This window comes from Psammomys obesus, unplaced genomic scaffold, assembly GCF_907164565.1.
Source record: "Psammomys obesus unplaced genomic scaffold, mPsaObe1.curated_primary_1811, whole genome shotgun sequence".
Lineage (NCBI taxonomy): Eukaryota > Metazoa > Chordata > Mammalia > Rodentia > Muridae > Psammomys > Psammomys obesus.
The window spans coordinates 2,499,125-2,514,760 of record NW_026590707.1 but is presented as its reverse complement, the minus strand read 5'-3'; the positions used below and the strand labels follow the sequence as shown (position 1 = coordinate 2,514,760).

General features: G+C 39.4%; 1 protein-coding gene across 6 annotated transcripts in view; it reads right to left on the bottom strand.

Annotated features, from left to right (window-relative positions):
• Mipol1 (mirror-image polydactyly 1) overlaps positions 1 to 15,636 on the bottom strand; it is a 321,451-nt gene that overhangs the window by 91,973 nt on the left and 213,842 nt on the right. For all 6 annotated transcript variants that reach the window (XM_055608715.1, XM_055608720.1, XM_055608719.1 and 3 more), the window contains one exon: positions 10,459 to 10,553. In XM_055608715.1, the coding sequence (XP_055464690.1) occupies positions 10,459 to 10,553 (95 nt within the window). The remainder of the gene's footprint in view (positions 1 to 10,458; positions 10,554 to 15,636) is intronic.

Sequence of the window (15,636 nt, the reverse complement as noted above, 5' to 3'; positions counted from 1 at the left end):
AGAAAAGACCCTGTGCCCAGGTATATTTGGTCCTTGTGGAGCTCCTAACCTTTCCCCATCAGACTAACTCCCCTTCTTTCTTATGATTCCCTGTACTCTGCCAAAGGTTTGGTCATGAATCTTTGCTTTGAAAACACTGCTATTTAGAGTCTTTCAGATGCGCTCAGTAGACTCCTGTCATATGTTCAATGCGCATCCCATCTGTCTTTCTAAACGAGGATTGATTATCTTACCCCATGTCCACTCTCTTGATTATCTTTTTTAGGTGTATAGATTTCATTATGTTTATCATATCTTATAGGTCTATATAAGTGAGTATATACCACGTTTGTCTTTCTCCTTCTGGGATATTTCACTCAGAATGATCTTTTCTAGATCCCACCATTTGCCTGCAAATTTCATGATTTCCTCCTTTTTGATTGCTGAGTAGTATTCCATTGTGTAAAAATACCACAATTTCTGTACCCATTCCTCCGTTGATGGACATCTGGGTTGTTTCCAGGTTCTGGCTATTACAAATAATGCTGCTATAAACATGGTTGAGCAAATACCCCTTTTGTGTACTTGAGCAAACTTTGGGTATATACCTAGCAGTGCTATAGCTGGGTCTTGAGGAAGCACTATTCCTAATTGTCTTAGAAAGCACCAGATAGATTTCCAGAGTGGTTGTATCAATTTACATTCCCACCAGCAGTGGAGGAGGGTTCCCCTTTCTCTACAACCTCTCCAGCATGTGTTGTCCCTTGAGTTTTTCATCTTGGCCATTCTGATGGGTGTAAGGTGATATCTCAGGGTCGTTTTGATTTGCATTTCCCTGATGGCTAATGAGGATGAGCATTTCTTTAAGTGTTTCTCTGCCATTCGATATTCCTCTGTCAAGAATTCTCTGATTAGCTCTGTTCCCCATTTTTTAATTGGATTACTTGGTTTGCTGCATTTCACCTTCTTTAGTTCTTTGTATATACTCGATATTAGTCCTCTGTCCGATAAAGGGTTAGTGAAGATTCTTTCCCAATCTGTAGGCAGTCGTTTTGTTTTGATGACAGTGTCCTTTGCTTTACAGAAGCTTTTCAGTTTCATGAGGTCCCATTTATTGATTGTTGCTCTTAGAGCCTGTGCTGTTGGTGTTCTGTTCAGGAAGCTGTCTCCTGTGCCAATGAGTTCTAGGCTGTTCTCCACTTTTTCTTCTAACAGATGTAGAGTATCTGGTTTTATGTTGAGGTCTTTGATCCACTTGGACTTTAGTTTTGTGCAGGGTGATAAATAGAGATCTATTTTCATTTTTCTGCATGTGGACATCCAGTTGGACCAGCACCATTTGTTGAAGATGCTGTCTTTTTTCTTGAATGGTTTTGGCTTCTTTGTCAAAAATCGAGTATTCATAGGTGTGTGGGTTTATTTCTGGGTCTTCTATGTGGTTCCATTGATCCTCCTTTCTGTTTTTATGCCAATACCATGCAGTTTTTATTACTATTGCATGTAGTACAACTTGAGATCGGGGATAGAGATACCTCCAGATGATCTGTTGTTGTACAGGATTGTTTTGGAGATTCTGGGTTTTTTGTTTCTCCATATGAAGCTGAGAATCTTTTTTTCAAGGTCTGTAAAGAATTGAGTTGGTATTTTGATGGGAATTGCATTGAATCTGTAGATTGCTTTTGGCAGGATGGCCATTTTCACAATGTTAATCCTACCAATCCATGAGCACTGGAGATCTTTCCATCTTCTGAGATCTTCTTCAGAGACTTGATGTTTTTCTCAAACAGGTATTTCACTTGCTTGGTTAGTGTCACCCCAAGGTACTTTATGTTATTAGTGGCTATTGTGAAGGGTGTTGTTTCCCTAATTTCTTTCTCAGCCCTTTTGTCTTTGGTATACAGGAGGGCTTCTGATTTTTTTGAGTTGATTTTGTATCCTGCCACTTTGCTGAAGGTGTTTATCAGCTGGAGGAGTTCTCTGGTTGAATTTTTGGGGTCACTCATATATACTATCATATCATCTGCGAATAGTGACACTTTGACCTCTTCCTTTCCGATTTGTATCCCCTTGATCTCCTTTAGTTGTCTTATTGCTCTGGCTAGGATTTCAAGTACTATGTTGAAGAGGTAGGGAGAGAGTGGGCAGCCTTGTCTTGTCCCTGATTTCAGTGGGATTGATTTAAGTTTCTCTCCATTGAGTTTGATGTTGGCTATAGGCTTGCTGTATATTGCCTTTACTATGTTTGGATATGTGCCTGTATTCCTGATCTCTCCAAGACTTTAAACATGAATGGGTGTTGGACTTTGTCAAATGCTTTTCAGCATCTAAGGAGATGATCACGTGGTTTTTCTCCTTCAGTTTGTTTATGTGGTGGATTACATTGATGGATTTTCGTATGTTGAACCACCCTTGCATGCCTGCAATGAAGCCTACTTGGTCATCGTGGATGATATTTTTGATGTGTTCTTGGATTCGGTTTGCAAGTATTTTATTGAGTATTTTTGCGTCAATGTTCATAAGAGAGATAGGTCTGAAGTTCTCTTTTTTTGTTGGGTCTTTGTGTGGTTTAGGTATCAGGGTGACTGTTACTTCATAGAATGAGTTTGGTAATGTACCTTCTGTTTCTATTTTGTGGACTAGTTTGAGGAGAATTGGTGTGAGCACTTCTTTGAAGGTCTGGTAGAATTCCGCGCTGAAACCATCTGGCCCAGGGCTTTTTTTTGGAGGGGAGACTGTGAATGACTGCTTCAATTTCCTTGGGGGATATAGGGCTGTTCAGTCTTTCTACCTGATCTTGACTTAATGTTGGAAGATGGAATCTATCAAGAAATTTGTCCATTTCATTTAGGTTTTCAAATTTTGTGGCATATAGGCTTTTGTAGTATGACCTAATGATTGTTTGAATTTCCTCTGTGTCTGTAGTTATGTCACCCTTTTCATCCCTGATTTTGTTGATTTGGATAGATTATCTCTGCTTTTTAGTTAGTTTGGCTAAGGGTTTGTCTATCTTGTTGATTTTCTCAAAGAACCAGCTTTTTGTTTCATTGATTCTTTGAATAGTTTTATTTGTTTCTAATTGATTGATTTCAGCCCTGAGTTTGATTATTTCCAGCCATCTGCTCCTCTTGGGTGTATCTGCTTCTTTTTTTTCTAGGGTTTTCCGTTGGACCATTAAGTTTTTTGTATGTGATGTTATGAATTTCTTCTTGCAGGCACTTAGTGCTATAAATTTTCCCCTGAGCACTGCTTTCAATGTGTCCCATAAATTTGGGTATGTTGTGCCTTCATTTTCGTTGAATTCTAGGAAGTCTTTAATTTCTTTCTTTATTTCTTCCTTAACCCAGCTGTCATTGAGTAACAAGTTGTTCAGTTTCCATGTGCATGTAGGCTGTTTGTTATTTCTGTTGTTGTTGAGGTCCAGCTTAAGTCGATGGTGGTCAGACAGAATACAAGGGATTATTTCAATCTTTTTGTATCTGTTGAGGCTTGCTTTATGACCCACTATATGGTCTATTTTGGAGAAGGTTCCATGTGATGCTGAAAAGAAGGTATACTCTTTTGAGTTTGGATGAAAAGATCTGTAGACATCTATTAGGTCCATTTGATTTAGGGTCTCTGTAAGTGTTTTTATTTCCCTATTTGTTTTCTGTCTAGTTGATCTGTCCCTTGGTGAGAGTGGAGTGTTGAAGTCTCCCACTATTAGGGTTTTAGGATCAATGTGTGATTTAAGCTTTAACATTGCTTCATTTACGAATGTAGGTGCTCTTGTATTTGGGGCATAGATATTTAAAATTGTGATGTCCACTTGGTGGATTTTTTCTTTGATGAGAATATAGTGGCCGTCCTCATCTTTTTTGATTAACTTGGGGTGAAAGTCTATTTTATTAGATATTAGGATGGCTACTCCCGCTTGTTTTCTGGGACCATTTGCTTGAAAGACATTTTTCTAGCCCTTTACTCTGAGGTAGTGTTTATCTTTGTTGCATAGGTGTATTTCTTGGATGCAACAGAATGATGGATCCTGTTTCTGCAACCATTTTGTTAGTCTGTGTCTTTTAATTGGGGAGTTGAGTCCGTTGATGTTGATAGAAACTAGTGACCAACAATTGTTACTTACTTTAGATGTGGTTTGGTGCTGTCACTGAGTTTCATTGCTTGTCTTCTTTTTTTTGTGTGTGTGTAGTTATCTATTTCCTCTGTTTCCTTCGATGTAGTTGTTTTCTTTGGTTTGGAGTTTCCCTTCTAGTAACTTCTGTAGAGCTGGGTTACTATGTAGATATTTTTTAAATTTGGTTTTGTCATGGAATATTTTGAAATCTCCGTCTATGTTGATTGAAAGTTTTGCTGGGTATAGAAGTCTGGGTTGGAATCCTGTGGTCACTTAAGGACTGTATGATTTCTGTCCAGGCCCTTCTGGCTTTCATAGTTTCTGTTGAGAAATCTGGTGTGATTCTGATAGGTCTACCTTCATATGTTACTTGGCCTTTTTCCCTTGCTGCTTTTAGAATTTTTTCTTTGTTTTGTAGGTTCAGTGTTTTGACTATGATGTGACGTGAAGAATTTCTTTTCTGGTCTAGTCTACTTGGTGTTCTGTAGGCCTCTTGTATGTTTATGGTCATCTCCTTCTTTAAGTTGGGAAAGTTTTCTTCTATAATTTTTTTGAAAATATTTTCCGGACCTTTGAGCCTGATGTCTTCTTTTTCTTCTACTCCTATTATTCTTAGGTTTTGTCTTTTCATGGTGTCCTTGATTTCTTGGATGTTTTGTGTTTGGAACTTTTCTGATTTTATTTTTTCTTTGAGAGACGTGTCAATTTCCGCAAGTGTATCTTCGGCTCCTGAGATTCTTTCTTCCATCTCTTGTATTCTGTTGGTGATGCTTACCTTTGTAGTGCCTGATCTTTTCTCTATGTTTTCCAGCTCCTGGTTTTTCTCTATTTGTGTTTTCTTTATTGATTCTAATTCTGTTTTCATGTCTTGCACCATTTCCTTCATCTGTTTGAATGTGGACTCCTGCTTTTCAATGATAGCTTCTATTTTTTTGTCTGTTTCCTCTCTATGTATCACTAATTGTGCCTCTACTTCTTTGGGTATAATTGCCTGTATTTCTATGAGAGCTTTGTTTATTTCTTCTTTATTTGCCTTCATTTGTGTGGACATTTCTTTGAGAGCTTTGTGCATTTCTTCTCTGTTTGCCTCAATTTTCGTGGTCATTTCTCTGAGAGCACGATTTGTTTCCTCTTGGTTCGTCTCGATTTCTTTGGTTATTTCTCTGAGGGCTTTGTTCATTTCATCTCTATGGGCCTCTAATAGCTGGAGAAACATAGTTTTGAGGTCGTTTTCTTGTATATCTAGTGAATTGAAGTGTCCATTGTTTTGTGGGGTTGCTGGTGAGGTCATTATGTCCTGATTTTTGTTGGGAGTTTTCTTACGTCTGCCTCTAGCCATCTGGTTATTTATAATCCTCACTGGTTGTTCCTCGAGATTGTAGTTTGGGCTATGATCGTCTCTCTGTTTTCTGGACTGTTTTTTTTTTTTCAGGAAGATGAGAGAGGTTCACTGCTTTGGGAGTGTGCACTGTGTTTTCAGTTTTGCCTAAGTAAGGAATGTGATGCTGGCGCTATTCGAGTGCGCTTTTAGCGGGCGCAGTGTGCATGCACGGATTCTCTGACTATTGCAGTGGCCTGCAAGCCACTATTACGCAGTTCTGACTGAGATCCAGGGATTGTTTGCTTGGATTACCCTGGTGGACCCACAAGGCAGAGGCTTCAATGTTGGGGTCGCTATCCCAAGAATCCCTATGATGCCCGTGTAGCAGGGATCTCGTCTGGTTGCTTCTGTGGAGAGGCCCTGGGTCTGGGGCAATCTCTCCCTAGAAGGCTCACTCACTCTCTTGCAGGACCAGTTGGAATGCACAGGGGTTCCCCTTGCTCACTACTCTCTGTTTTGGTCCTGCTGAGGAGGTGCACGGGTAGGCTAACAGTCAGCTCTGTGACACTGTGGCAGCAGGACTCGGTGTCCACCTTTCCAGTGTGCTGCCTCTTTGTCCTTTCCCTCTGCCAGGAGGGGTTATGTTGACTGGTCCCTGGGTGGCTCGGGAAAGAGTTAGGATGAGTGTACTCAATCCCAGATCTCGGGCTCAGATCTCTCTGCCAGAAGCAGCCTAGCGGTAGAATCTATGTTTGCTGATCCCAAGAGAGTCCCGGGTAGGGTTGAGTGTCCTCAGATCCAGAGCTTGGGTTTCTTTGCTAGGTGCTGCTGGGTTAGCTGGAGAGAGGGTGCTGTGTCCTTGGCAGGCTGCCTCTCTGTCCTTCCCCCCTGACCTTCTCCTCTGCTAGGGCAAGCTTATGGAGGTGCTCTCAGGGGAGTGCCAGCAGGGGTTGGGGCTTCTCAGTCGGATCCTGAGCCCTGAGCTGGCGTTTCTCTGCCAGGGGTCGGGGGATGGCGCCGGTGATAGAACTTGCTGCTAGACCTTATTGCGCTGGACCCAGGATAATCTCAGGACGTGTAGAATGACCACAGTCTCAGATCCCGAGCTGTAGTTTGTTTGCTAGGAGTGGCTGGCAGGACTGGAGTTCCGGCACTGTGAAGCTGCTGTGCGCCTCTTTATCCTTTTGCTCAGCTGTGGCAGGGTTAGTTTGGGGGAGTGCCCGAAAGGATTGGGTTTTCTCAGCCCTGATCTCGGGTTGGGGTACAGACAATGTGGTCTGTGGCAGAGTCTGCTGGACACCTCCTGCCTCCTCCCAAGAGGGAGTAGGGATTTTGAGCTGGGCGCGCAGCTGTGCAGCTGCAATCTGTGCGAGGCAGGAGCTCAATTGTGATGGCGGCAGGTACCCGTGGTCAGAGAGACCTTCCAGGGAAAGACTGGGTGACCCTTGATCAGTCTGGCAACTTTACTTCCCCTCAGGCACCCTTGTGCCCACCGATCAGCCTGGGAAAGTGATTGGGACAAGCAGGCTTGCGGCACCAGTCCGGAGACCCAAAGCCCGCATTAGCCGGGTTCTCTTCCGGGTTCTGGCTTGGCAGCCGAGAGTGGACCGGAGCGATTCCCACGCTGTGGGAGCCTCCCCTCACCTGGGAAACACGATCGATTGCTGTTGTTTTAGGGCCCAGAGTTCAGTCTCCTGGTCGCTGTACGGAGTATGTTGTCCCGCTTCTCAGACATGGTGTTCTCCCGGTGCTGCCATCTTGGCCCCTTCCCTTTCAGTTGTTCTTATCTATTTCACACCTACCTAATACCACTGTCTGGACATCTTCCTGTTTTGCGGAGATTCTAAATCCTGTATCTTTCTAACACTAATAGAAGGCGGTTCTATTGGTTTCTCCTGCAAGGTTAAGGTTCATTTGTGCAAGACCAGTCTGTGGCTAATAACAAAAGGTAGAAATGAGAAAGGTATGTGGAAAGTCTACCTTTAAGACAGTACTTGTTTACTCTGCTTAGAGTTATGTAACTCTTAGAGTTAGTAGATTGGGAATTCCTTAAAAAAAGTCTATTCCTTTTTGACTTTATGTGTGTGCCTTCATATATTCACATACATGCTGGTGACACTGGAAGTCAGAAGAAGATGCCATATTTTCTGGAACTGGAGTTTTAGGTAGTTGTGAGTTGTTGGATGTAAGTAATAAAAACTAAACCTGGGTTTATTAGTGACTAATTAAATTAAGTTGATTTTGATGATAGTTACAATTAAGAATGGTGCAAAACCCACAGAAACACTATAGTATTCATTATGCAATTCAAATAACAAAAAGTGGGACAGCAAGATGTCCTTTACCATTCCTTTACCATTAGGGTTTTTGTATACTCACCTACAGACACTAGCTACAAATGGAGAAGCAAATTAGCCACCCAAACAAATGTGGTGTTTTACAAGTGTGGTAGTTTCCTACTAGTGCCGTAACAAAGTACTACAAGCTGGATCGTTTTAAATAAAGAGAATGTTACCGACACAAGAAGTCTGAAATCAGGTGTCAAATGGGCTATGCTCTCTGCATTGGCTGTTATTCTTTCCCAGACAAACTCAGTGTTGGCATTTTGCATCATGTCTGTCATATGGCTGTCCTCTGCCTGTGTGTCTCCAAGATGTATTTGCCCTGTGTCTATTATGACTCAGTGTACAAGCTTCCTCTTTTTGTTTTTTAAAAAAATCACTTGTCACTCTGAATTAAAGGTTGCCCAAAGACCTTATTTAACTGGATTCCCTCTGCAATGAATGCCCCTACCTCAAAAAAGTCACATGAAGAAGTTACAGAAGTTCAGCCTAGTTTTGGGGGAGGAACACAATTCAATCCATAAAAATAACCTGCCAGTGCAGATGTCATGAACATTTCATCAAAGCAGAGTTTCTTAGGTTTTTTTTTTTTTTTTTCTGGAAAAATATTAGAATTTTGTTTCTAAGAACTCTCCTAAAGGTACAATGTCTCCTACAACCCTGAATACATGAAACTAAGAAACACAGAGCTTGAGACATCTGTGTTGACAGAAATGACTGGTAGTATTATTCCATAACATTTGCAATTTTCACCTAAAAAGCATTTATAAACATCACTAATAAATTGCAGTTATTAATATATGCACATCTATATTTGCTACAGGCAAATGGTGGGAACTAGAAAAGATCATCCTGAGTGAGGTATCCCAGAAGCAGAAAGACACACACAGTATATACTCACTTGTTAGTGGATATTAGACATATAATATAGGATAAACATACTAAAATCTGTACACCTAAAGAAGCTAAGCAAGGAGGAGGACTCTGGGTAAGATAATCAATCTTCATGCAGAATGGCAAAGGGAATGGACATTGGAAGAGGAAGAAAATAGGCAACAGGACAGGAGCCCACTGCAGAGGGTCTCTGAAAGACTCTAGCCAGCAGGGTATTTGAAGGAGATGCTGAGACTTACAGCCAAACTTTGGGCAGAGTGCAGAGAATCTTATGAAAGAAGTGGGAGATAGAAAGACCTGAAGGGAACAGGAGCTCCAGGGAAGAGCAACAGATCAAAAAACTCTGGGCCCAGGGGTCTTTTCTGAGACTGACTCTCCAACCAAGTACCATGCATGGAGACAACCTAGAACCCCTAAACTTCTGAGCAGATGTAGCCCATGGCAGCACAGTATCCAAGTGGGTACCCTAGTAAGGGGAACAGACGCTGTCTCTGACATGAACTCAGTCGCTAGCTCTTTGATCACCTCCTCCCAATGTGGGAACAGCCTTGCCAGGCCAGAGGAAAACAAAGCAGCCAGTCCTGATAAGACTTGATAGGCTAGGGTCAGATGAAAGGAGAGGAGGACCTCCCCATCAGTGGATTTGGGAAGGGCATAGAAGGAGATGAGGAAGGGTGGGTGGGCCAGGAAGGGGAAGAAGAAGGCGGCTACAGTGGGGATACAAAGTGAATAAACTATAATTTATAAAAATGTAATTAAATTTAGAAAAATTTGAAAATAAAAAGTAAGAAAATATTAGAATTTTGTTTTGAAGAACTCTCATATAGGTACAATGTCTCCTATAATCCTGAATACATGTAACAAACACAGAGCTTGAGACATCTCTGCTGACAGAAATGACTGGTAGTATTCCATAGCATTTGCAATTTTCACCCAAACAGCATTTATCAACATCACTAATAAAATGCAGTTACTAATATATATACCTCTATATTTGCTACTATTGAATACATTAATAAAGCAAAACATATATTATCATGTAATACTTTCATAATTGCAATTAATTAAAATTTATTTTGATTTAATTACAATATTAGGCATTTAACTAAGTTAGTCTGAGAAAAATCCAATTAACCCATAGTCTCAATGGCTTTTCATACTTTAGACTTAAGGTAGCCTTAGATTTAGTATTCAAGAAACATAGAGGACATTACATATTAAACAATTTCTTTTACCACGTTCTGTGATGAAAACACAGTATTTTACATGTAACCCAAAATAAATCTCTCATATACCCCACGGAAATCTGAAGAAAATAATCATAAAAATTTTTCATTATTATGTAGTATGCACTCTGATACTTTCTGCAATACTTCCTTTAAATATAAAATGCCAGTTTTGAACTATGAAATTACTTTTATAACTACTTCTAGAACAAAAATGAAATAATTTTGTGAAGTATTTTTGGCGACGTTTCCTTAGAAATTTCTCATAGTATGTTGTAAAAGGTGAAAACTCATGGTATACATATATATGGTAAATATATCTATCATATGTGTGTGTGTGTGTGTGTGTGTGTGTGTGCGCAATTTTGTACACACTTCAACTAACCAGGCTTTACTTAGACAACTAGATATGTAAATGAGTTATATAAATTTTAATGGTAAAACATTTTAGGTAATTAAAAAAATATGTAAATGCTTCAAATCCTCAAAGTTTAATTTCATTGAGAATTTCTTCACTCAAAAATACAATATCAGGTACAGGAGTTTCTCACACAATATTTACTTAAACTGAAGTATCACATCTTTTACCTGTAGTAAACTCGTAATGTCTGTATTTCTTCTTCCAGCCTTTTGTACTGTTCAAGGGCAGTTTCTCTGGCTTGCTCCATTGATAATAATTTTGCCTGCAAGCAATTATTTTAAAATTGAGCATTAGTTTATGTTAAAACATAGGATTGAAGTAGGAATATGAGTTAAACTTTTTTGGTAGTTTAAAATATTACCAAATTTTTACCAGTCCTGATTTACCACAAAATAATCCAAATATATTGGTAACAGAAATACTAAAGACATAAATAGAATAAGTACACTAACTGTGCTAGTTGCTAAACCTCACCTTACTGTATCTTTATTATCGGGTTAAGCGTTTCTGCAATGTTTAACTTTATACGCAGAATTGAGCATGTGGACCATGGGTTCAGAGACGTATCTAAGGTAGAGATAAGCACAACAGGCATTTCACATACAAATGCAATGTGGCCCCACTGCCGGAGCTCACCAGGTTTCCCTTTAACTTTATTAACAGTCAGTCTCAGAACATTTTAAGGATGTTGTCAAGCCATCTTTGATACACAAAACTATGACCTGATTCTTACAGATATAAGTTAACCATTGCAATTCCTTCTCCTAAAGTAGTGTGACACCAGCCTTCATTGCTAGAGATACTTTGCTCAAGGATATTACCTTAAAACATAGTCAATTAAGTCTACAAAATTTTATATATATCGAGTTTATTTTAACCAATAGAGCATAATTATACATATTAATGGGAACTGTGATTTTTCATGCATGTATAAATTGTATAATATTTGGAACAAGCTAAACTTTGCTATTTCTTACAGTTTTATCTGTCTCTTGTGGCATGAACTTTAAAGGTATTTTCTTCTACCTTTTTGCAGTAAATTGTTACCTGTACTTTTATGTTGGTAGAGCTCAAAGTTATCATTTTTAAAATAATTTCCCACATTCCCACCACTATTTCAACAAGTTTTAAAAAAATTGGCAATAAGAGTTTAACATTACTTTAAAAATACAGTCCAGTTTGTCAAGTTTTAGTATTGTATACTCAAAGTTCAATTTGCATGAAAACACTGTCTTTCAGGTTAATGATCTTTGACAACATGCAGTTGTTTCAAACCTTGAAAACTACACTGTCAATAATTAAAAATAATTTAACGTCTGAAGGCAGTGTTTCAGCATTTTGCTGAATGCATATGATTTTAGTAGAATTACTTTTTGCATAAGAATACAGTAAATAAGGAAATAATAAGAAACTAATTATGAGAAAATTAATTAGTGTAATGAAAATGAACACTAGATAATGCAACTTTTCTATTTTAATAATTGAAAATTATAAAAGCATGCAGCAGCCTGAATTTGCAATAAGTTTAGGTACAAGATAATAGTTTGTTTTCTATCTGGGCCAAGAAATTCTAACAGATTTACTCTGTAATTAAATTTAAGATGTTTGAATGATTAATTTTTTGTATTTCATAACTACAGGTGAGATATTCCCCCAAACTGGAAAAAAAAAACATTCAAAATGAACTCTCATTTCCATGTTAAAAATGTTTACTTTACTGTAGTGGTATATCCTTATAAACATATTTTACAGTTTATATTTTTTATAACTTTTCTCCTTATTTTTAGGTAAATTTTATGAAAGTGAAACATACATGTAACATCCAATAACGTGGATTTTTTAAAAATTAGGTTTATGGAGTTATAATTTCTAGAAGATAAACTCAATGTTTTCAAATCTATCATCTGTACTTTCATAATCTGAGATAGAGTATGAACTCTATAGGTTAGATCACTTTGAAACACACTGTGCAGCCCAGGTCTGGAACTTGAGACAATTTTTCTTCAGCTTTCCATGTGCTACCCATTATCCACATTCCCATTATCTCCAAATGGCTCACTGCACAACAGTGCAGGCCCCAATCTCCTTTTATATGCAGCCTCTGTCGCTATAGCTTTGCCTTCTTGAACATTACATAAAAGAAATACAGCCATTAACTCTTATTTCACTGTGTATAATTTGAGGCCTTATGCCTACTCAAACATATGACCCCTGCATCAAGACACTAGACTCCTCCCACCTCTGCAAGGAAAGCTTCTGGATACCAGGGACAGGGTCCCAGCCTCCTGTCCACAGTTATAAATAGAACAATAGGAGCATACAGGGCTCCTGTTCCAGGATGGCAACACCCAGGGGAGGATGAGTATTGGAAATGCAGGGTCTGCTGGCAAGCAAGCCACCATGCTGCTGACTCGGAAATGTTAGTGACCACTGGTGTTCCCCTGGAGAGAAAAGAGGGTCCTAGCTGCCAGATACACATGATACTACCCTCAGACCCCGCTACTCCTGCCATTCTGAGGACTATTCCAGATTCCAGAGACATGCAGATCCAGCCTAGAGTTCACAGCGCTTCTAGCTGTCTTTAAAGACCTGCAGGACTTCATTGGATCTCATAAGTTAGAAACCCACACTGTAATTTCTTGCCTATAGCTCCCACTGGGCCACAACTAGCAGAGCAGATCTATAGGCCACAGAAAGAGATTCTAGCTGTCTTTAAAGACCTGCAGGACTTCATTGGATCTCACAAGTTAGAAACCCACACTGTAATTTCTTGCCTATAGGTCCCACTGGGCCACAACTAGTAGAGCAGATCTATAGGCCACAGAAAGAGATTCAGCTCCCACCACACTTCCACATGTCCAAGAAACCCAGCAGGTTCTAGGAACAATGCCCAACAACCAGATGGCTAATAGCCAGCTTAAAAACACAGTTATCAAAAACCAGAGCTATAAGGCAGCAAATTCTAGATATCCTAACACAGCTGAAATACAGGAAAATGACATTAAAACTATGCTTATGAAGACGAGGCCTTTAAAAGGAAATCTTAAAAATCACTTAAGAAGTACAGGAAAACAAGCAAACAAATAGAGGCCTAGGGAGGGACTGAATAAATTGCTGAAGGAAATAAAAGAAAACACAATTAAACAGGTAAAGAAAATGAATTAAATGGTTTAGAACCAGAAAATGAAAACTGAATCAATAAACAAAATACAAATTGAGGAAATCCTGGAGATAGAAAACTTAGGAAAGAGAACAGGAATCACAGTGGTAAACATCACCAACAGAATACAAGAGATGAAGGAGAGAATATCAGACACAGAAGGCATTTGCCAAAGAAAATGCTAAATCAAAAAATGCCTGACACAAAACATCCAAGAAATTAAGGACACCATGAAAAGATGAAATCTAAGAATAACAGGAATAGAAGACAGGGAAGATTCCAGGCTCCAAGGCCCAGAAAATATTTTCAACAAAATCATAGAAGAAAATTTCCCCAACTTAAAGAAAGAGATACCTTTAAACATACAAGAAAACCAAATAGATCAGACCAAAAAAAGAAATTCCTCCCACCACATAATAATTAAAACACTAAATGTACAAAACAAAGAAAGATTATTAAAAGCAGCAAGGGAAAAAGGCCAAGTAACCTATAAAGCAGACATATCAGAATCATACCTGCGTTATCAACAGAGACTATGAAAACCAGAAGGGCCTGGGCAGATGTCATGCAGACTCTAAGAGAACACAGATGCCAGTGCAGAGTACTACACCCACCTCAATCACAAACGATGGAGAAAATAAGGTATTTTGTGACAAAACCAAAAACAGTTACCTATGCATAAACCCAGCCCTAGATAAGATACTAGAAGGAAAACTCCAAACCAAGGAGGACAACTACACCCAAGAAAACACTGGATCTAAATAACTGACAAACCAAAAAACCAAAAGACAAACATGCAAACACACTACTACTACCAATATCATAAGAAAAAGAACTAACAGGGGAAAGGGAGGCGCTCAGTCCTGATGCCAACATTTTGTTTTGTCATGTGCTGATATCTAACCGAGATGGTGGTGAAGTCACATGACATTTTTCTTTCTGATATCTTTAACAAAGATGGCATCAAGACACTTGATTTTTCATCTTGAAGTGCCCAGCCAAGATGGGGGATGGACTCACATTATCATGAGGCTGACTTCACTTTGAACAGAAAAAACAAGCACATGGTTTGCTGTCATCTTGGTTGGGGACTTCATCAAGATGTCCCGTTTTGCATGTGAACTTTGAATTCAGATACACCCCTGTCATCTAGACAATGACTACATTTAGAAGTATTTTCTGCCTCCAAGCCCCACAGACTCAGATAACATCATTAGGTAAAACAGCAAAAGGTTGGAGGGCTCGCCTTCAAGTCTCTTTTGTACCTTTGCTTTACACCTCCATTTCTGTACTTCAGGGTTAGCCCACGCAAACTTCTAAACTGGATTTCCTAAATTCTATCTCAGTTGCTAATCTAGCTAAACACACACCCACCCACACCCACTCACACCCACCCACACCCACATCCATGATTCCATCAAAAGCAGAGCATATTACGTTAGCAAATTTTGCTATGATTTTAAATCTGAGATCCTGCTTTTGGACGGCAATGGGCATTTACATTCCAGACTTATGTGTTTGCATTGGTGAATCAAGCTATCCTCCTGACTCTGTGACTGGGAAAAAATGCAGCAAAACAGCTAATCCTTACCTTATCTTAGAAGTGGGTTGGTAATGTTCCTTATGAAGGCACTCTGCTGCAACTCTGAAAGAAACCTCTTAGCTGCTCTATCAGCTGCTTATGAACCCTGCTTCCTTGAGCTGAGACCATAAAATAGCTTCCCCTCATTCTTTATTTTGCCCTTTTGAGCTAAACTGTCTCCAAAAAAGAAAAAGGAAATAATAGTCCATATTTGATCTTCAAGATGGTGGATTTTACTGAGAATTGATGCCCATGCCCATGATGGGGCATGTGCTAACTTTACCATGTGTTAAGATGGTTTGCCTCCGTAATAATATAGCAAGACTGTAGCCAACAGAGAGAAACTTAAAGCAATCCCACTGAAACCAGGGACAAGGCAAGGCTGCCCACCCTCTTTGGATCTCTTCAACATAGTACTTGGAGCCCTAGCCAGAGCAATAAGACAGCTAACGAAAAGCAAGGGGATACACATTGGAAAAGAAGAAGTCAAAGTCAAATAGTTTGGAGAGGATATGATAGTATACTTGAGTGACCCCCACAATTCTACAAGAGAACTCCCTCAGCTGATAAATGCCTTCAGCAAAGTGGCTGTATACAAAATTA